This window comes from Amblyraja radiata, chromosome 28 (assembly GCF_010909765.2).
Source record: "Amblyraja radiata isolate CabotCenter1 chromosome 28, sAmbRad1.1.pri, whole genome shotgun sequence".
Taxonomy (NCBI): domain Eukaryota; kingdom Metazoa; phylum Chordata; class Chondrichthyes; order Rajiformes; family Rajidae; genus Amblyraja; species Amblyraja radiata.
This window is the reverse complement of record NC_045983.1, coordinates 14,408,216-14,429,980: the sequence shown is the minus strand read 5'-3', so window position 1 is coordinate 14,429,980 and position 21,765 is coordinate 14,408,216. Positions and strand designations below refer to the sequence as shown.

Sequence of the window (21,765 nt, the reverse complement as noted above, 5' to 3'; positions counted from 1 at the left end):
AAATGATGGTGAGCATCCATCATATATATGCCTCTCATAATTTTATATCTCTTTAAGATAAGATTGCTCCATAGGCTCCTACGCTCTTGGGGGAGGAGATGGGGGACAGCCCCAGCCTTAGCAGTCTGAAACTCAAACCCTCCAGTCCTATTATCTTTGTGAACCTCTCCGGCACCATTTCCAGCTTAATTACATTCTTCCTATTGTATGATGACCAGAACTGCACACAATAATTGTTTTCTCTCCAACATCTTGTACAGTTGTAACATCATGTCCCGATTCTTATACTCGATGCCCTGACCGATGTGCCAAATGCTTTCTTCACCTTCCTGTAGGCAATAGGCTTGAAGGTGCATGGTTCCTTGAAGGTCGAGTCGCAGGTAGATAACGTGGTCAAAAAGGGTTTTGGCACATTGGCCTTCATCAGTCAGAGTATAGAGGTTGGGAGGTCACGTTGCAGTTGTATAAGAGGTTGGTGAGACTGCGTTTAGAATACTATGTTCAGTTCTGGGCACCATGTCATAGGAAAGATATTGTCAAGCTTGAAAGGGTTCAGAGAAGATTTACGAGGCTGTTGCCAGACTAGAGGGTGTGAGCTATAGGGAGAGGTTGAGTAGGCTGGATCTCTATTCCTTGAGCGCAGGAGGATGAGGATTGATCTTAGAGGTTTACGAAATCGTGAGAGAAATATATCGGGTAGATGCACAGAGTCTGTTGCCCATTGTAGGGGATTTGAGGACCAGAGGACCTAGGTTTAAGGTGCAGGGGGAAAGATTTAATAGGTATCTGAGGGTAACTTTTTCACACAAAGGGTGGTGGATGTTTGGTGTATGGAACAAGCTGCCAGATGAGGTAGTTGAGGCTGGGACTTTCCCAACATTCAAGAAACAGGTAGACGAGTACATGGATAGGACAGGTTTGGAGGGAGATGGACCAAGCGCAGGCAGATGGGACTAGTGTAGTTGGGACATGTTGGCTGGTGTGGGCAGGTTGGGCCGAAGAGTCTGTTTCCACACTGTATCACTCTATGTACTTGTACCGTGGAAGGTATCTGTTCTACTCAGTCTTGCCCTTGTTTATCTTTCCAAAATGTATCACTTTACACTTATCAAAGTTAAATTCCATCTGTCAATCCTTGGCCCACATTCTCAGTTGATCTAGATCCTATTCAAATATTCGCTCACCTTCACTGTCCATTCTACCACATAATTTGGTGTCATCCACAAACGTGCTAACCCCAGCTTACGGCTTCTGACTTTGAATTTACAAGTGAGGTGCAATGGGCTACTTTACCAATGAGTTCAACATCATATCAGCACCTTTAGGATGACAACCTTTTTAATTGTTATTACATCTACATATTTCCGCCTTCCAAGATTAGTGTGGCCGCAGTGTATGATTTGCATCCCTGCAACCTCTACCATCTAAAATAACATGGGTAGCAGGTATGTGGATAAGCCACTGCCATTAAATTCCACTCAAATTACACACTTCCTGACGTTGCAATATATTGTGTTCTCATCAAAAATACTCCAGTGACTCACCTTTGAAAGCAATTTGGTGTACTGTTGTCATGTATACTGAGATAAAATGGAAAATGATTTGGGCCCTTTCAGGAAAATTAAATGGATGCAATCAAACCACACACAAGTACAACAGTTAGTGCAACAAGAAAAATGCCAGTGGAGAATATTACAACTGCAACGAATTGCCAGGTGGTAGTAGCAAAGTAGAACCTTGCAAGTTTAATGATTGCCTTATAAGCTATACTAGACCGTTGGGTCCCATCCCCTTGGGGGGGGGGGGGGGGGGGCTTCGGCATCACGCACACACTAACCACCCCCACACACACTACCCCCCCCCCCCCCCCGATATTAATATTATTATTTTGTTCCTTTTGCCCCATCCCCCGCCCTATCCACTCTCGCATAACCCCCAACTGCGCAGGCGCGGCTAGAGAGGGAGGGGGAGTGGGGTAGAAAGGGTGGGGAGGGCTGGTTCCCAAACGCAATAGTCCACCAATCACCCATGGATCCCAATATTCACCACTCCCTAGAGAGGAGGGGGATGGGGGGGGGGCAGAGAAGGAGGGCCCTCTTCCCCCCCCCCCTCCCCTCTCTCTCTCTCTCTTTCTCTTCCCCGGGGTGGGGGTAGAGGCAGCACCTATCCAGGTCGTAGAGAAGGCCTCCCAACTGGGCCCAAGCTAGGCTGCGGCCGGCATGGACCAGAGCGAGGCCCGGAGCGATCTGAGGACGGTGAAAAGCAGCGGAGGGCCGGCCGATCGTGGCTACTGCGAGTTCTCTCTGCAATTCCCTGGTTAACTCATCCCCTCCCAACTAAACCACCCCTTCCCCAGGTACCTTCCCCTGCAACCGCAGAAGATGCAATACCTGTCCCTATATCTCCTTCCTCGACTCTGTCTAGGAACCCCGACAGTCCTTTCAGGTTAGGCAGAGGTTCACTTGCACCTCCTCCAACCTCGTCTACTGTATCTGTTGTTTAAGATGTGGACCCTTATACATCGGTGAGACCAAACGTAGACTGGGCGATCGTTTAGCTGAACACCTTTGTTCAGCCCGCCTGAACCTACCTGATCTCCCAGTTGCTAAACACTTTAATTCTCTTTCCCATTCCCACACAGGTGGGAATGTCCTAGGTCTCCTCCATTGTCAGAATGAGGCGAAATGCAAATTGGAGGAACAGCATCTCATATTTCGCTTTGGCAGCTTATAGCCCAGTGGTATGATTATTGATTTATTTCACTTCAGGTAGCCCCGGCATTCCCTCCCTCTATTTCTTCCCCACCCAAGTCGCACTAGCTTCTTGTTTTCACCCAACAAACAGCTAACAATTGCCTGATTCCTTTATCATCGTTACTTTTTTTGCATCTCTCTGCATTATCGTCTATATCTCCCTTATCCATAACCAGTCTGAAGAAGGGTCTCGACCCGATACATCACCCTTCCTTCTCTCCAGAGATGCTGAGTTACTCCAGCTTTTTGTGTCTATCTTCGGGCTAAACCAGCATCTGCAGTTCATCCCTGCACTATTTTACTGTTACTGTACTATCAGTAAGACTGTGATCAAGATGAAATCTTGCTATGCAAGGAATTTGTGGCTGGGAATGCTGAACACGAGCTGGTGGAAGAGATTGTATGGGGAAAGCGTCTGATTTGAAGGTTGCTGAGTATTAGATGAATAAATTCCAACATCCTGTTGCTCTGGTTGGTGTTTAGCATATAAGTTTCAGTTAAATTATGACGGCAGGTCCTTTTTTTAGAAATTCATTTGGTTTATAATCCACCATAGCTATGTAACATTAAGTACTAGCATTTAGTACTACACAATATTTTGTGTAGTGCAGAATCCCTGCCTATGTACATGATCTTGTTGCTCTGAGTTAATAACCATTGTGATCTCTCGTTAGTGTATGGGAGTGAATTTAGTTAGCTTTAGTACAATGGGAGAATTATCTTTTTTTTCACACGGGCAAAAATTCAGTGTCTTCTGGTGTTTTCCTTCCTCCTTCTTTACCCTTCCTTTGGGTTGTGAAACTTTTTTTTGCAAACTTGCATTTTACATGTTTCTTTCCAAATTCAGTTAGTACTTGTGGGATTTACAGAGCACAATATGGCAGAATAATGCAGAGCGTATCCAAACTAGCATTTAGTGGATGGCTGATACAGGTTGTACTTTGTGTGGAGTTGAGACATTGGACCAAGAATATCCTTAGATTTTGAGAAGCTGCTTATTTCTCTATGATTAAGTATTTGTTGAAGTTTCTTCCCATGTTCCTTTTGTGATAATTTTCACTTGCTGATCTAATTAGAAGGGTAGTTAATCTTGACTAAATATATGTTGCTATGTTAGTGAAACTCCATTTGGAACATGGGGTAAATGGTTTGATTATTCATTTGTCTTCAGTTTGGAAATATTTTAACATTTCCCTTCAAGAAATCAAAAGTAAATTTTCTGATCCCTTGCACAGCAATTACTGCAGACTTTTGGTTTAATTTGAAACCGGCTTTAAGCTGCTGTGCCGTTCTGCTGCCTCACAGCTGAGTTTGATCCTGACCTGTGAAGTTTTCTTGTTCTCCTCGACCAATGGCATGTTTCTTTCCATATCTGAAACATGTTAGTAGTTTAATTGGCTATTGTAAATTAGCGTTTAGTTTGGCAAAAAGAACCCAGGATGAATCGATGAATATGAGATAATAAGTTGCAGAGTTAGAGGAAAAGAGAGGAATGGACTGAGTTGATTTATCTGCTGGGACAGGCATGTGCCCTGACACAAATACCCTGTCGAAATCTGATAGAAATTGAGCTGTTTTGACTCCTGCTTGGTAGAAATCAAACCGAGTTTAAAAATGCGTGGCATTTTCCCCATTCCGTTGACTGCCTGCGGGAATTTAATTGGCTATTGATATGTTCAACTGAAGCAGGTGGGAGATCCATATTAATACCTTCTAATCTGCATCTGTGCTCAATGGATGAGATCACTATGTACTGGATGCCATGAAGATGGAAAGGGTGCAGAAACATTTCATGAGGATGTTGCCTGGACTGGAGGATTTAAATTAAAATGAGGAATTAGATAGGCTGAGATTTTCCTGCAGCTGATGGGTGACCTTTGAGGTATATAAAATCATATTGTGTGTAGATCATGTGAACAGTCAGTCTTTTTTCTCAGGGTAGGGGAGTCAATTAGAGGGCTTCGACTTGAGGTGAGAAAGAAAAAAGATTAGAAGATTTGCGGGGCAACATTTTCACAAATTGGGTGCTGGATATATGGAACGTGCTGCCAGTGTCAGCCATGGAGGCGGGTACAATTACAATGTTTAAAAGAGATTTAGACATACCTGGATAGGAAAGTTTCATAGGGAAGATACACAAAAAGCTGGAGTAACTCAGCGGGACAGACATCATATCTGGAGAGAAGGAATGGACGACGTTTCGGGTCGAGGCCCTTATGAGCCGAGTATAGGAATATTGATTAGCTTGAGTAAACATTTTGTCAACATAGAAAATAGGTGCAGGAGTAGGCCATTCGGCCCTTCGAGCCTGCACCGCCATTCAATATGATCATGGCTGACCATCCAACTCTGTATCCTGTACCTGCCTTCTCTCCATACCCCCTGATCCCTTTAGCCACAAGGGCCACATCTAACTGGTTCATTTACTGCTTAAATTAAAGTATTGTCATGTGAACAGATGCACATTGAAATGCTTGTACTACATGATATCCAGTGCAATCATACTATACATAAGTACAATAGATCCTCTTTTAGAACAACACAGAGCCACCAGATTTTGCTGCCAACTTGCAATTTCCAAGCTTCTGAAATGCCCAATCTTGGGCCATGGAAATATGTAATTTCCTTGCTCACGTAAGGCCTGTATCCTGGCGGGTCTGAAGTAGGGGTTGGCCTGACCCAGTGTAATACCACGAGTTTCTTCCATCTCCACTCAATGCAATTGCTGCAAATGTGTATGGATTGTCTGCAGCTAGTGATTACCTAACCAAACCGTTATTATTTGATGCTGAAGTGTGACATCTAGGCACAAAATTTAATGCCTGAATCACTAATGATTTTATTTTATGCTTATGGCAAATCCCAGATGAGAAATTGAGACGCAGGGAACTGGAGATGAGTAAAGCTAGAACAAGTAAGTGGGTCAGGCAGTATCTGTGGAGGGAATACAAAGGTGATTTTTCTGATGGGGGCCTTCTTCAGACTAATTGTAAATGGTGGGGGAGGAGAAAGCTGGAGAAGATGTGGGGTGGGATAAAGCCTGGAAAGTGATAGGTGGATACAGGCGAGGGGTTTTGTTTAGCAGATGGGTGGCCAAAGGCTAGATAGAGGTGAAGAGATGACAAAGGTGTCTGATGAGGAGAGAAGAGGAGTGAAATGTACAACAAAAGGTAGGGGTACCTTTCCAATTTTTGTTGTTTGCAAACTTATCAGGACACTTGTTCTCATCCCAAAAGGTTCCAACATCGATCCCTGTGGTGCATCATTGGAGACCTCCAATCAATTAATGAATCAATTACTTGAAAGTGTTTCTGGTGCTTTTGTTTAGTTCAGTATTTTGCATGTGGTGTGAGACATTGAGTCATTAATTGGCCCCACAAAACTACTAGGATAAAGTTCCTTTGCCGTAGGAGCACGTATTAAATGTATTCCCACAACAATGCCATCCAATAAAGGTATCTCAACTAAAAAGTGCTTATTTTGAATTCATTGTGGATACCCATGTTTGTTTGTTGGTTGTTTTTAAAATGAGAAAGCTGCTCTGGAATATGTTATAAGTAAAACTGAACTTGTAATCTTTGGAACTCATTAACCTATCAGTGATGACTGAATGCATGACAACATTTTATCTTAAATGTCTTGCATTCCTTAGCTTTATGGTATCTGCAATATGTAAATGTCACTGTAAGCCTATACGCACAAATTTTGCCTCTTATTGTTGAATTTCTATTTATCTTGTGTCAATATGTAATGCTGCTTAATCCTACCACTAGAGCGTGTATTAAATGCTATTGTCATTTCAGGTTGAGAATGAGCTGAAATCAATTTGTAATGACATTCTGGATGTACTGGATAAGCACCTCATTCCTGCTGCCACCACTGGGGAGTCGAAGGTTTTCTACTATAAAATGTACGTATCAGGTGGGACGTGCTGGGACAGAGGAGTACATATGTTGCCATAAACTGAACTCTGACTCTTCCATGAGCAAAGGCCAGTTATAGCCATTGCAATTGTACTACATTTTCTCAGTTGCTGGTCTCTTCTTCTTATCGAGTCCACACACAAGACTAGAAGTTGTTCAGCCAGAGCTGAACACACTTCTCGGCATCTGCACAATGGTGTCTGTCTTGCGCTTCTTGTGCGTGGTGGTGGAAAGATTGGTTGAAACAGGGCCGCGACGTGAACGCTCTTTCCTTGGCCCCAGTTGCTGGTGATATTATCAAATAGCAGTGTTTATGGAAAATAAAATAGCCAAAGTTTACTTAAGAGATGAGTAAAATAAATGTTACCATAATTGTTTGTTTAGCAGTTGATTGCTCATGTGCATATGATCACAAGACACAATGGATTTCTGGACCCTTCATTATTAATTATTGGAGTTAGCTGTTATTTGAACAACATTTGGGGGTTCTGTAATTAGCCAGTACCTCAGCTGAAATAAAATATCAGTCAAAAATAATTATCGGGTGACTGATCAGAGTGTCTCCATGTGGATCTTCAAAAAATCAGCCAGTTATGATTGAGCTTGTTTCATCCTATCAAACTGCATCACAGCTGGGTCAGGCAGGGAAGAAGGATGCTATTAATGGGTCGACAGATGGCACAATGGGCTAAGTGTTCGGCTGGCAACCGGAAGGTAGCCGGTTCGAATCCCGCTTGGAGTGCATACTGTCGTTGTGTCCTTGGGCAAGACACTTCACCCACCTTTGCCTGTGTGTGAATGTGTGTGAATGATTGGTGGTGGTCGGAGGGGCCGTAGGCGCAGATTGGCAGCCACGCTTCCGTCAGTCTGCCCCAGGGCAGCTGTGGCTACAGAAGTAGCTTACCACCACCGAGTGTGACTGAGGAGTGAATGAATAATGCGATGTAAAGCACCTTGAGTATTAGAAAGGCGCTATATAAATCCCATCCATTATTATTAAGCAGTAAAGTACACTATTGTTAAAATTCTTCATGCTGATAAAAGCCTGTTCGATAAAGTAAGAGGTCAAAGTATTGAAGGAAGTGTGTTAATGTGAATTGAAGTCTGGACATTTCACAAATGGCTGAGTCAGAATAAAGTGGTCCTTTATCAGGCTGGAAGGACAATGAGTGCAGTGCCCCATGGGATCTATTCTCAGCCCTCAATATTTACCATCTATATTGACGACTTGGAGCTGGCAGTAAAGTGTAAGTTTGCAGATGACACAAAGGTTGGAAGGTATGGTAAAATGAGGATATTTGTAGTTGAGCGAGTATGTGAAAACCTAAATGCAGTTTAATCCAGGAAAGTATGAAGTCATGCACTTGAGTGAAATAAAGCAATATTTTCTGAATGGAGAGAAATTACCAGTGAATGGATTGCAAAGAGGTTTATGCATGAATACAGAAGGTTTTCAGTCCATACAACAGGTGATTATGAAAGCTTTTTATTTCTGGGGAGTTGAAGTTTATAAAGAGTGAAATATTGTTAGAATTGTACAGGTGAGGCTGCACCTGGAGTACTGTGCAGAGCCCTAACATTTGAGGCAGTCCAGAGGAGACACAGTGCCCTCCATAATGTTTGGGACAAAGGCCCATCATTTATTTATTTGCTTCTACTCCACAATTTGAGATTTGTAATAGAAAAAATCACATGTGTTTAAAGTGCACAATGTCAGATTTTTTTAAAGGGCTTTTTTATACATTTTGGTTTCACCATGTAGAAATTACAGCTGTTTATACATAGTCCCCCCCCATTTCAGGGCAGGATAATGTTTGGGACACATGGTTTCATGGGTATTTGTAATTGTTCAGGTAGGTTTCATTGCCTCTTTCATGCAGGTATTAGAGAGCTCTCAGCACCTAGTCTTCCCTCCAGTCTTCCATCACCTTTGGAAACTTTTATTGCTGTTTATCAATGAGGACCAAAGTTGTGCTAATGAAAGTCAAAGATCCCATTATGAGACTGAGAAACAAGAATTTATTAGAGACATCAGCCAAACAGGCATATCTTCCGATTTAAATCGGAATTCCGATTTTTTTTGTTTTACTATTCTTTCATTTTTTGTGCCCGATTATTTGGCGGCCAATCAACCGCTGACTCTAAGGGGGTTGTGTCCAATCACCGACCAGCTTCCCTTAAAATTCCCGTCCAATCAACAAATCGGTCTCCTGCCATCCAATGAGCCGCTGTTTCTAAGGGCGTTGTCCAACCACATAATGCGCCGGTCACTTGGTGGCCAATCAGATGCAGTATCCGAGGGACATTGCGGCCAATCACCGACCAGCTTCCCTTACTAAAACAGAAGATAGCTGCACCCAAAATCACTTTTTCTGTGCTGTTTGCACACAGTGCTAGGCAAAGAGACATTTCAGGTATCATTTTTTGTAACGATTTTTTAGCTGTATGAAGTCATTTATTTCATGAAATGTTTACCTTTTGGGTGTTATTTTATTAGTTATGTATTATAAAAATTCTAAGCTTCTGTTATGTAAACTACCAGCAGAATGCTTGGGAATCACTTTCAATTTATTGAAAATGCAGGAGCCCCCTGAACCTCTACTGGGGGGGCCTAACCGGCCTCCTGGACCCCCGGCTAGTACTTCCTACTTTTTTTCTGGAGGTAAATATCATGCCTGGCCAAACCTTAGGCTTACCAAAATCAACTGTTTGGAACATCTTTCAAAAGAAAGAGAGCACTGGTGAGCATACTAATCACAAAGGGTCTGGCAGGCCAAGGAAGACCTCCACACTTCAGGAGTCAGGTGTGGATTTGTCAATGGCTACTGTCCGCAGAAGACTTCATGAACAAAAATAGAGGCGACACTGCAAGATGTAAACCATTGGTTAGCCGCAAAAATAGGATGGCCAGGTTACAGTTCGCCAAGAAGTACTTAAAAGAGCAATCAGAGTTCTGGAAAAAGGTCTTGTGGACAGATGAGATGAAGATTAACTTATATCAGATTGATGGCAAGAGCAAAGTATAGAGGAGAGAAGGAACGGCTCAAGATCCAACGTATACCACCTCATCTGTGAAACACCGCGGTGGGGGTGTTATGGCCTGGGCATGTATGGCTGCTAAAAGTACTGGATACAAATACTGATGGTAGTAGCATATTGAATTCTGAAGTGACCCCAAGCAAACTCCTAAAGCACCAATGGAGTTTTTTCAAAGCTAAATAAAGCGCAATTCTTGAGTGGCCAAGTCAATCACCCGATCTGAACCCAATTGAGCATGCCTTTTATATGCTGAAGAGAAAACTGAAGGGGACTAACCCCCAAAACAAGCATCAGCTAAAGATGGCTGCAATACAGGCCTGCAGAGCATCACAAGAGAAGACCCTGCAACTGGTGATGTCCATGAATCGCAGACGTCAAGCAGTCATTGTATGCAAAGGATATGCAATAAAATACTAAACATGACTACTTTAATTCACATGACATTGCTGTGTCCCAAACATTATGGTGCCCTGAAATGGGGGGGGACTATGTGTAAACACTGCTTTAATTTCTACATGGTGAGACCAAAATGCATAAAAATGGCCTTTATTAAAATCTGACTCTGCATTTTTTCTATTACAAATCTCAAATTGTGGAGTACAGAGGCAAATAAATAAATGATGGGTCTTTGTCCCAAACATTATGGAGGGCACTGTATACCGAGCTAATGTGTATGCTTGGATGTTCTATCATGAATGTTAAAGACTCGCTAGAAGCTCATCCGCCCTTTGACAGGTCTTGTTTTTGGTCCTGCTGGGGGTCCACAGCCCCCTCCTCACCTGGCAAACCAGGTGGGGGAGACGGTTTAGTCGCTGACTATCCGACCATGGAGCAGGTAGCACGGGATTATTTAGTACCAGTTGCGGGGGGAGGTCCCCCTGACCTAACTGCATTTCCCCCTCGTGATTTTATAGATAAATCATTTAGAATCATTGTGTAGGAAGGAACTGCAGATGCTGCTTTAAATCGAAGATAGACACAAAAAGCTGGAGTAACTCAGCGGGACAGGCAACATCTCTGGAGAGAAGGAATGGGTGACGTTTCGGGTCGAGACCCTTCAGACCAGAAACGTCACCCATTCCTTCTCTCCAGAGATGCTGCCTGTTCCGCTGAGTTACTCCAGCTTTTTGTGTCCATCTTCCATTTAGAATCATTGCTTTATATCATTTGATTGCTGACAGTTTTCAAAAGCAAATAATATGTATTTCTGTTTTGATTAAACTAAGGTTTAAATCTACATTGTAATGGAAAATGATAATGGAAAACACTTTAATTATCTTCCTTGATTTCTGATTATTCATTGGTTTGACTGCAGGAAAGGTGACTACCACAGGTATCTGGCAGAGTTTGCAACAGGCAATGACAGGAAGGAGGCAGCAGAGAACAGCCTGGTTGCATACAAGGCGGCTAGTGATATTGCAATGACAGAACTTCCGCCAACGCACCCCATCCGCTTAGGCCTTGCTTTGAATTTCTCTGTATTCTATTATGAAATTCTCAATTCGCCTGACCGCGCCTGCAGGTATGTATGGGATATGAAATTGCAAGATTTGGCAAAAAAAGTTGTTTTGTTATGTGCAAATGCACAGTTTTTGTTATAGCTGCTTCTCTTGAAGTTATTGATCCTTGTAAATGCATTTCAATGGGTCCAGGCACCCTGTCTGAAAGGTCCCTTTGTGTGAGCTTGGGTGATTCTTCAGCCGATGTTTCAGCTGTGGTGGCATGAAAGAGTAAAATAGTCCACATTTGTGCCTGGATAGTAGAAGTTAACCCCCATCCAAACATGGTAATCCAGTGGGGTTCATTGTGGCTTTATAATGCCATGTTTTTTCTCTGTCAAATGGATAAAAAATTCTCTAATTGTTTGAGGCATTTATGATGTTCCAGTCACTTGCAGTTCCCCCACTTGCAGTGCTGCCAAAACAAACAGCTTTCTCATTTACAACATGCAGTTTGTGAAAGTTTGCTGATTTAAAACAGCTATCCCACTTGCCGGGTGAGACACTCCACCAGAAGTGATAGTCTGAACATTTTGGATTGAGGTGTTTGGAACCAATCAGGGCTGTGAAATTTATATCTAACTTGACACAACAAAATAATAATTTTTGCCTCTCAGATTGGCAAAGGCAGCATTTGATGATGCAATTGCAGAACTGGATACCTTGAGTGAAGAAAGCTACAAGGACTCTACACTCATTATGCAGTTGTTACGTGACAACTTGACACTATGGACTTCAGACATGCAGGGAGATGGTACGTGTACAGCAACATCTGTTGATTTGCAGAAACCTTGTTTTCTTGTGAAGTATGAAATTGTTTTGCCAGTTTTTCGACTTTATTTCTCTGAAACCCAAGAAGGGGTGGATGTATTGTCTGAGGTATGTGGTGTAATCACTACAACTATTTCATGTATCCTTGCATGTATCATGCAGTAAAGATAGTGGAGAAATCCTTTTAATTTTGCTAGACTATTATGTCTGGGCATTATCAAAGGGGAACAAGGAGAGGAAATTTTAAAAAGCTTTTTGGGATCTCAGAAGAACAACATTTGTCTCTACTGCCAAGATGAAATTATCTATCTGAACGTAAAGTATGGTAAAGTCAGCATTGCGAGCTTTTAAGACCCACTTAACTTGGTGCAAGATTTTAGATTTTGCACTACCTTATGAAGTCACTCTATGTTCCTTTGACTAGACACTTGCAAAATGCACATGGCTTGTGTTTGCAGAAAGTCATCTCGTGGATGTGTGTCTGAAGCCATGTTAGTGTTTGGGTGCTCTTAGAATTCTCAACATTCAGACAAGTGGAGGATGCAAACACTTGACTGGCCTACCCTGAGTTGATGATATATTGCTTTCATCTGCTGAATGGCATTTGGAGTATTTCCAAAGATGGCTATAACTAGGTAGGCAGCCATAAATATAGGTTCATAAATTATAGGAGTGGAATTGGGCCGTTTGGTCCATCAAGTCTATTTTGCCATTCAATCTAGGCTGATCTATCTTTCCCTCTCCAGCCTTCTCCCCATAACCTCTGACACCCGTACTAATCAAGAATCTATCAATCTCCTCTTGTAAAAATATCCATTGAATTGGCCTCCAGTCTTCTGTGGCAATGAATTCCACAGATTCTCCGCCCTCGGACTAAGAAAATTCCTCCATCTCCTTTCTACAGGTACGTCCTTTTATTCTTAGGCGATTCCATTTACAAGACATCAGTCCCATCTTAAAACTTATTCTGGTCCTAGACTCTCCCACTAGTGGAAACCACCCGATGATGTCCATACAAAATTGATTTAGTCCAAAGTTTAAAATCCCAGTTGTCCCTGGAATAAGTATCTTTCATTGTGCCTTGCTCATAAATCCCTTTTTTCAGATTTAAAATTAATATTTGTTCTAGATTAACCGTTTAGTTATGTAGTGTCATTTATGATATAGCTAGGTTTAATGGCTAGAACTGTTTATATACTTAAATGTAATGTTTCAGGTGCTAGGCATTGCTGATCAGATTTTTATCACACCACTCACTCTTCTCTCTGTCCCTGGGTTTAATATTGTGAAAATCTTGTCTCAAGAAATTTAGCACTGAATGTGACATCAGTGTCATTGAATATCAATGTTGTGGTTACTGAGTGAATGTGGATTAGCACTGCAATATAACTAGGCCTTCACTTCAATCACTAACCTCACGGTTCATGAGGGATTTTGCGCTGTTACTTGTGTCCTTTGTTGTAATACTGTTAAATCTTCCTGTGATTCTGGATTCATCCTGTTTTATTTTTTATTTTTTCTTCTTGCTGAATAGATTCCTAAAGGATATGAACCATTCACTTCCCTTGTAATCTGTAATTTGTAAGTTGCTCTAAAATGTCAAGCAGTTCCATCTCCAAGACTTCAGTCCCATCTTAAAACTAAATTCTAATGATGCATTGTTTGGTGCTTTTGGTTTGCAAGCAGTAAGTTGTTAACTGATGCTGATTCAGGACCATTTTGTGATTTGCTGTAAATATCAGGCATGGGGGATTCAATTATCATGCAGTAAATATCATGGTGAAATCCTTTTAATTTTGTCTAGACTAAGTCTGGGCATTATCAAAGGGAACAAGGAGAGGAAATGTAAAAATATAAGCTCAAAAAGAGTTGAGGTCTGCTGGCTCCCTCCCACCCGATCATGTCAATGAATTTGTGGAGTTTGTAACTAAAGATCAGATACTTGCTGATGCTTTCCATCATAACAGCTGCTTCAAATGGCACAGCCAAAATCTGGGGCTGGGGCAAATGTTTGTCCTCGGGTTCTGAAATGTTTGAAAGAGAATTTATAGAAAATTAGTAACTTGCCAAAAAATGGCAACTGGACAAAATCACTCCATTACTAGTTTCTTAGCCAGTCTCTGTACAGTTTACAAGCCACTAATACTGGCCTTTAAAATACTTCCTATAAAATATTAAAAATTCTCAGAAACAGGTGTTAATCATATGGGCAATTGTGAATTTTTAAGCAGCTGAGAAATCATTCTGGGCAAATGGCAGAGGGAAATTGCAGTGTTAAAATTGGATTGTGTTTTTTATGTCTGACATTAGCCCATCTTTGCAGTAACGTTTGTGGCTGTTCACAGCTGGACCTGAATCAGTGCACTAATAGACTTGGAACTTATTTGGCATAGTTGCATTTCAACTTGTGGGTGTGCTCAGACTTGATATGATTCCAGCTATTTCTGCTTAATGCAAAGTCTCCCGTAGAAGTGATCAGAGCAAATGGCCTGGAGACCTGAATCTCAGGAAAGATTTTTTTTAATCCAAAGTGCTTTTTTATGATGCAGGATGGGTAGTCTCAGTCCAGAGTCTGGGCTTGCTCAAATTTAATTTGCTCATTCCTTGGCTGCACTTGTTGCTGTGCTTCCTGTTCTTTAACACTGGTCAGTTAGTTTCTTCTAAATCGGTACAGGCTAGTGATTTGTGAAATTGAATTAAACTTCTGAGCTGTTAAAACCACTGCAGTTGTCCTATTTGCCTCTAACTGATTAACATCAATGGAAAGATATGTATTTCAGAAGATCCTTAGCAATTGGTTTGTTGAAAACGACTACTTGCCTTATTGAGTCACCAACACTGAATGTTAACACCCTTTTCATTTGAAATGTCAGATTTCCTTGCACTTTATTGCCTTTGTAACTTCTATGAATGAATTACAGTGTGCTCCCTCAGCCCCATGTCCAATCTCACCAACTTTAATGCATCTTCTTTAGTCTTTTGAGCACTTCATATATTTGTTAAAGAAAGAACTGCATATGCTGGAAAAATCGAAGGTGCACAAAAAGCTGGAGAAACTCAGCGGGTGAGGCAGCATCTATGGAGCGAAGGCATGGGTGAAGTTTCGGGCCGAGACCCTTCTTCAGACTGGGGTGGGGGCGCGGGAAGAGGAAAGGAAGAGGCGGAAGACAGTAGGCTGTGGGAGAGCTGGGGAGAGGAAGGAGAAAGCAAGGACTACCTGAAATTGGACAAGTCAATGTTCATACCGCTGGGGTGTAAGTGGGTTTGTAGTAGATGTCGGTCAGTAATGTGTTACCTGCGATGGAGATAGTGAGGTCTAGAAACGGCAGGGAAATGTTGGAGATGGTCCAGGTGAATTTGAGTGCCGGATGGAAGTTAGTGGTGAAATGGATGAAGTCAGTGAGTTCTGCATGGGTGCAGGAGGTGACACCAATGCTATGGGCACGCACATGGGCCCAAACTATGCCTGCCTCTTTGTAGGGTACGCCAATCAATCCTTGTTCGAGGCTTACCGTGGCCCTATCCCCGAACTCTACCTCCGCTACAGTGATGACTGCATTGGTGCCACCTGCTGCATCCATGCAGAACTCACTGACTTCATCCACTACATCTACTACAAACCCACTGACTCCCATGGCTATCTGAACTACACTTCTTCCCACCCTGCTTCCTGTAAGGACTCTATCCCCCTACTCCCAATTGCTCATTCTACGCCGCATCTGCACCCAGGATGAGGTGTTCCGAACCAGGGCATCGAGATGTCCTCATTCTTTAGGGAACGGGGGTTCCCCTCTTAGACTATAGATGAGGCGCTCACCGTGGTCTCCTTTATATCCCGTAGCTCCGCTCCCACTCCCCATCCCCCCTTGTCCCCCTTGTCCTCACCTTCCACCCTACCAGCCGTCACAACAGATAATCCTCCAACATTTTCGCCACCTGCAATGGGATTCCACCACTGGCCACATCTTCCCATCTCCTCCCCTTTTGGCTTTCCGCTGAGACCGCTCCCTCCGTGACTCCATGGTCAATTCGTCCCTTCCTGCCCAAACCACCCCCTTCTCTGGTACTTTCCCTTGCAACCGCAGGAAATGCTACATTTGTTGCTTTACCTTCTTCCCCCACCCCCCCCCCCCCCCCCCCCCCCCCCCCCGACTCCATCCAAGGACCCAAGCCGTCTTTCCAGGTGAGGCAGAGGTTCACCTTCACCTCCTCCAACCTCATCTATTGTATCCGCTGTTCTAGGTGTCAACTGCTCTACATCGGTGAGACCAAGCGCAGGCTTGGCGATCGGTTTGCCCAACACCTCCGCCCAGTTCGCATTAACCAACCTGATCTCCCAGTGGCTCCGCACTTCAACTCCCCCTCCCATTCCGAACCCGACCTTTCTGTCCTGGGTCTTCTCCATGGTCAGAGTGAGTCCCACCGCAAATTGGAGGAGCAGCACCTCATATTTCACTTGAGTAGTTTACACCCCAGCGGTATGAACATTGACTTCTCCAATTTCTCCCTCCTTCCCCTCCCCTTCCCAGCTCTCCCACAGCCTGCTGTCTCCGCCTCTTCCTTTCTTCTTCCCGCCCCCCCCCATCCCCACATCAGTCTGAAGAAGGGTCTTGACCCGAAACATCACCCATTCCTTCGCTCCATAGATGCTGCCTCACCCGCTGAGTTTCTCCAGCTTTTTGTCTATCTTCATATATTTGTACGGTTAGTTTGAAATTGTGCACCATTTAATGCTTCCCACTTGTGTTGTGACTCCCATCAATTGCATTCCTTCATTGAGCCCATGCACTGGAGGTAAGAGGCAATTATCACCATGCTTTATGGGTGTGTGGACACATAGTGTCAGGCGCATCCAGTATTGTGGTGGCTATTTACCTTTGCAGTGCGGACACGCATTACACTGACCTCGTATGGCACACAAATTGGGTCCTTATGGACTTGATGTACCACAAGAAATACTGTAGCATCTGCTATTACATGGCTTATACTTATAGCTACTGTTTACAGTAAGTCTGATTCTTCTATACTTTAATTTGTTTTTGCCAAACGGTATGTTTTTAAAATACTGCAAAACTGTGTAGTTCATAAACATTAGGGTTAAACCAGAAATTTACCCTTCATGATACTGAGATCTTTCCCTGAACTGGGAGCAATGATATTCACACCGCCTATATACAGTGATTTTTTAAAGTTGATGTTTTGCTGTGTGTGTGTGTCCTCAACTGACATCAATCGCAGGTTTTCAGTTTTAAGTGGCATTGGTGCATGTTATAGAGTTGTGAAATTTGCAACTAACCCTGAAACGATACTTAATACTTTTGATAGTTTAGATCACTTAGACCACCATTGTCATTCCAGGGCCTTGGTTATTAATTGTTAGACATGGTGCCTAATTAATTTAAATTCTGGACGGTACTGTCTTCTACAGGGTAGTTTGCTTTTGAGCCAATTGCCTGAGTTGGCTGTTGAACCTTTACATTTTGACTACATTCTTTATTGAGGAACTACTGGTCCTATTGTCTCATGAACATATTTGCCTGGAATAACCAGAATTGTACTTGTTAACCACTAATAAATCATAGAAAATGTTTCCCAAGATAGTGAATGACTTTGCCAGGTGGCCTGCTTTGGGCCCATTGTTCTGGTTGTTGTAGCATGGACAAGAAATAAAATCAATCCTTCCACTGCTATTTTAACAGGCATTAATCCATTCTAAAGTAAGCCAGTTAATGCGTAAGTATGTTGAGCATTTATATGCTAGTATCTTGGGGCCTTGTAGTCGGAGGCATAGATCTTGCATTTGCTTGTGCCCTTACAGTTGGAAGTGTTACATTCACCTGGTGTTCCGGTTCCGGTCTACACACAGACATTATATTATAATATATCATCTCCCCACTCCTGTTTCCACTCACCACTGCCATGAATTTGTCAGTTATTAAAGGTGTCATTTGAATAATTGTGATCATGCCCTATTTTAATGTGCTCTTCCAACTGAAAAAAAGTCAGAAAATAGTTATTTTGTAGCATACAAAATTTGCATAGCATTCAGTTATTCTGTGGCATTTGCAGAATTACGTGTTACTCTGGAGTCCTGCATGAAAATCATCCAATTTCCTTTAGGTTTTGTGACTAGTTAAGGCAAAAGGAATGGTGATGGGGGTAGGTTTGTGAGCTCTCTGATCGTCTTGTAAGATGAAAGTGTGCTTGAAGCTGTTGAAATCTGGCCAGATTGTCAGCATTGAAGAGCCGTGTCGTGATTAGAAGATGATTTGGGGCAAATTGCCTGTTGCTTCAGTAGCTGGAGGAATGCAACAGTTAATCTCTAGAAATCCTGCATGCATCTCTGTATGGGCTGCAAAGGGAGGTTGTAGCCAGTATTGTCGTGTGCTGCTGTTATGTAAATTAATTGCTTTTTCTATTGCCTCGTTCTTTTTGCCCAGGCGAAGAACCAAGTAAAGATGTGGTGCAAGATGTTGATGATGACAATCAGTGAGAAGACATGGCGAATGAGAAGACCCTGTCTGCCCCTCTCCTGCCCTCCCTACAGTCCTAGTCCAAGCTGAGAACCAGTAAATTTGATGTTGGTACTGGACCTCAGAATTAGCTATGTGCCCATTTGGGTTCCGAGGATTATTTTTGTTTTTTTATTTTTATTTTTTACTTGTTTAAAAAAAATCTAAAGGCATTGCTGGCTCTCTATGGATGCTTAACTGGGACCTGCTGTCTTTGACTAGATATCACAGTCCTTTGAAAATCTTTTTGAATAAACTGTTCGATTCTACTAAATACAGCTTTGTGAATAATTCATGCCTCCACCTTTTTACCAGTGGCAATCTGAACAGTGAATTGGTGGTCAGTCATGAATCATCAATGATTGATCTGAGCCCAGTTCCTACAAATGCTGGAAAACCCTTGGTCTTTTTTTGGGGGGAGGGGGGTGATGGGGAATTAGGCATTTACAATACACCAAACAGTCTTAACCACCTTTGTGATTGCATGTTCTTGGTTTGCTTTTTTCCCCTAAATAAAATGTACACGCACATCTAGCTAAGCAAATAAAACTGTGTTCCTGGTGAGCAGTCGAGTAGCTTGCTCTGAAAGTCTTTGAACGTGATGTGCACAGTGTTTTCTTTCAGTGTTTTTAACCCTGAAGGTAGCAGGTGCCAGTTACAATCCATAGGTAGTCCTTTGCTGTTAATTTTTGTCCATCCTGGCGGAGCAGGTCGTGTTTGAGCTGCTGTTGAAGCCTGCATGCTTTGTTAAAACAAGTTTTTTGTTTTTTTTCTGACCCATTCCTCTTTCTCTCCCCTTCCCTTCTCTTTCTCTCTTTGTTCAGTATGTGTAACTTGAAGCTAATTTGTACTACTGGATATATCTGACTGGAGCCACCGATACAGATCTGTATCCTTCTTACTGAAACACAGCATGGATTAATATTAAACTTAAAATAAAAGAACCTAAATTAAGAGCTGTCTTGCTGTTTATCCTCTGTGACAGTCAATTTTTCTCCAGACATTGAGAAAACAATGAGTAGTAAATAGGCAGATTCATTCAATGGGAGATTGTCCCTTGTAAGGAGTTGGTGTCACGATTTGAGATTTTGGAGAGAAATTGGTGAATCTTGGTTTAAATACAGAATCTGTTAAACTGGCCTGTGACAAATTTTCCCAGGCTGAACAAAAGAACATGATTGGAAAATTATCTGGTGGGTGAGATGTGTTAAATAGTGTGCCTTAGGTGGTAGGGATTGAATTTATGCAATTTCCCAAGATTACTTGGATAAAGGCAACAAAGATTTGATTGCAAAATTTGCTAACGACACAATGGGTAGGGAGCATTCTGAAGAGGTAAAACAAAAGGCTAATTCTGGATGTTTCTGAGATCTATTTCAAATGTTTGGTCAAATCCTTCATGTGAATGTGACCATCCAATTTATTTAAATAATACTGTGATAAATATGGAATTGTAAATGGGGCTTGTTGTCAGAGAATCAGTTGCAAGGTAGAGTACTGGCCATGAAGTAAGGTTGAGTGCAGCAGTAGCTCTGACCACATGTTGAGCTGACTGCCTGCAAAGTGGAACAGAACGACCTACTACTTTCTGCTGGCAGGTGACAATTTTCAACCAAAATAATATAGGTAGGCTCATGCTACAGTATGGAAGTTGTCCCTATGCCTAATAGAAGGCTCTTACTGTTTGAAGTTCTTGGGGGGGGGGAAACTGTCAGCAGCCCTAAAGAATCAATAATTTGGTAAAATGTAGGAATGAGGAAAATATAATTTCAACCAGTGTTATGTAGTGAACAATTCAGACACTGGTGTATTTAAAAATAGCTGCAGGGATGTTGACCAGGCAGTGGAGCAATTATACGGAAAATGTTTAGAAAGTTTTAATTGGATATATTTTTTTGGTTTTGCACCATCTCAAGTGCTTAACATGAAAGAGATCTGGGGACATTTTCCAAACAATAGAAGTAGTTGGAACGATTTTTTTCAATGATATAATGCTGTAATATAGGAAAATGAAGGGCATGGTTTGGCTGAAGAATTGTAAATGAGGGCTAAGGTTCATGTGGGAAAGAATTAGCCCAGTAAATTAGCAAATTATATTTAAGGAATCAGTTTAGTAAATTCCCTGGGAGGCAGAGGGAAATGATAGTTGTACGCAGGAGCCAACAAAGAATTGAAAACGGCTATGTTTTACTAACTGACTGGAAATTATGATGGGGGAAGGGCAATACTTAACATTAAGTAGAAATAACTTAATGCTCAAGATGATATCAAGAATTATTGAGGGACAGCAGAAATTGAAACGTGCAGTAAAAGTGAATAATGATGCCAGTAGTCAGGTCGGGTAGCTCCCTAGGAGTGTAACCTGTTTATCTCAATTCTGTCTGACCAGCATTTTCTGTCTTAATTAACGGTTGTGTATTCTGACTGAGTTTGTCTTAAAGTCTTTCTGAGAAGCATGCCGATTTTCTTCACTGTTCCAAGAACTTCAAAAACTTAGGCAAATCTGAATTTCTTAGAACTTCTTTGCAGAATGCTATACAGCACAGAACAGCTAGGTTCAATCCATTGCGCCTTTGGTTAGAGCTGAATCTCCCATCTACTTCAGATTCCTTACCGATCAATTTTGTTGATCACTAACTACTTGAACTGTTCATTATGTTTCCACTTCATTACCCTTTTCTAACATGCCCCATTCTTGTTTGTTTGAGCCTATCCATGAGTTGAGAGCTACCAGCTGCTCGACACAAGGATAGTCTCTGGTTCAGTGAGGAAATGCAAAAGGCTGTGCCAGGAGTAACAAGCCTATTGGTGCTGATCTGATGGTGTTACAACAGAAATAAACACAGCAAAGAACCATGTTATTGCCACAGACATCCAATTCTGCAACAATGCAATGAAGCCAAATCTTTGTGGACCATTCTGAATTGTGATGGACATTTTATGAGAAGAGGTGACCTCAACAATAGCCAAATCCTATATGAAATTAGAACTAGCGTTGAGTACAAAATGCTGGCTTAAAGCAATTTCTTCACACAGAAATGCTCAACAAATAGTGCATTCTGACCTCTGCTTGAGATTGATGCTATCCCAGAAACTAGCAATTTCATTATTTATAAATATAAAGAAATAGCCAAGGCCCTTTGATATTCAGTAACATCACCCTCAATGGCATTTGTAAATTTCTGACCCAGCCATACAAATTGTGTGGTTGTAAGACTTGCCTTCTACCTCCATCATCTGCAAAGCACATAGCTGGGATGTGATGCAA

General features: G+C 42.1%; 1 protein-coding gene across 2 annotated transcripts in view; it reads left to right on the top strand.

The window, feature by feature from the left end:
- Window positions 1–19,451, top strand: part of ywhae (tyrosine 3-monooxygenase/tryptophan 5-monooxygenase activation protein epsilon) — a 47,819-nt gene extending 28,368 nt beyond the window's left edge. Inside the window, exons 3-7 of one of the 2 annotated variants that reach the window (XM_033045878.1) lie at window positions 6,557–6,663; window positions 11,031–11,237; window positions 11,832–11,968; window positions 13,520–13,566; window positions 18,426–19,451. In XM_033045878.1, the coding sequence (XP_032901769.1) occupies window positions 6,557–6,663; window positions 11,031–11,237; window positions 11,832–11,968; window positions 13,520–13,527 (459 nt within the window). In that variant the 3' untranslated portion in view covers window positions 13,528–13,566; window positions 18,426–19,451. The remainder of the gene's footprint in view (window positions 1–6,556; window positions 6,664–11,030; window positions 11,238–11,831; window positions 11,969–13,519; window positions 13,567–18,425) is intronic. The other variant, XM_033045877.1, reaches the window with a different exon arrangement.
- Window positions 19,452–21,765: the final 2,314 nt, after the last annotated feature.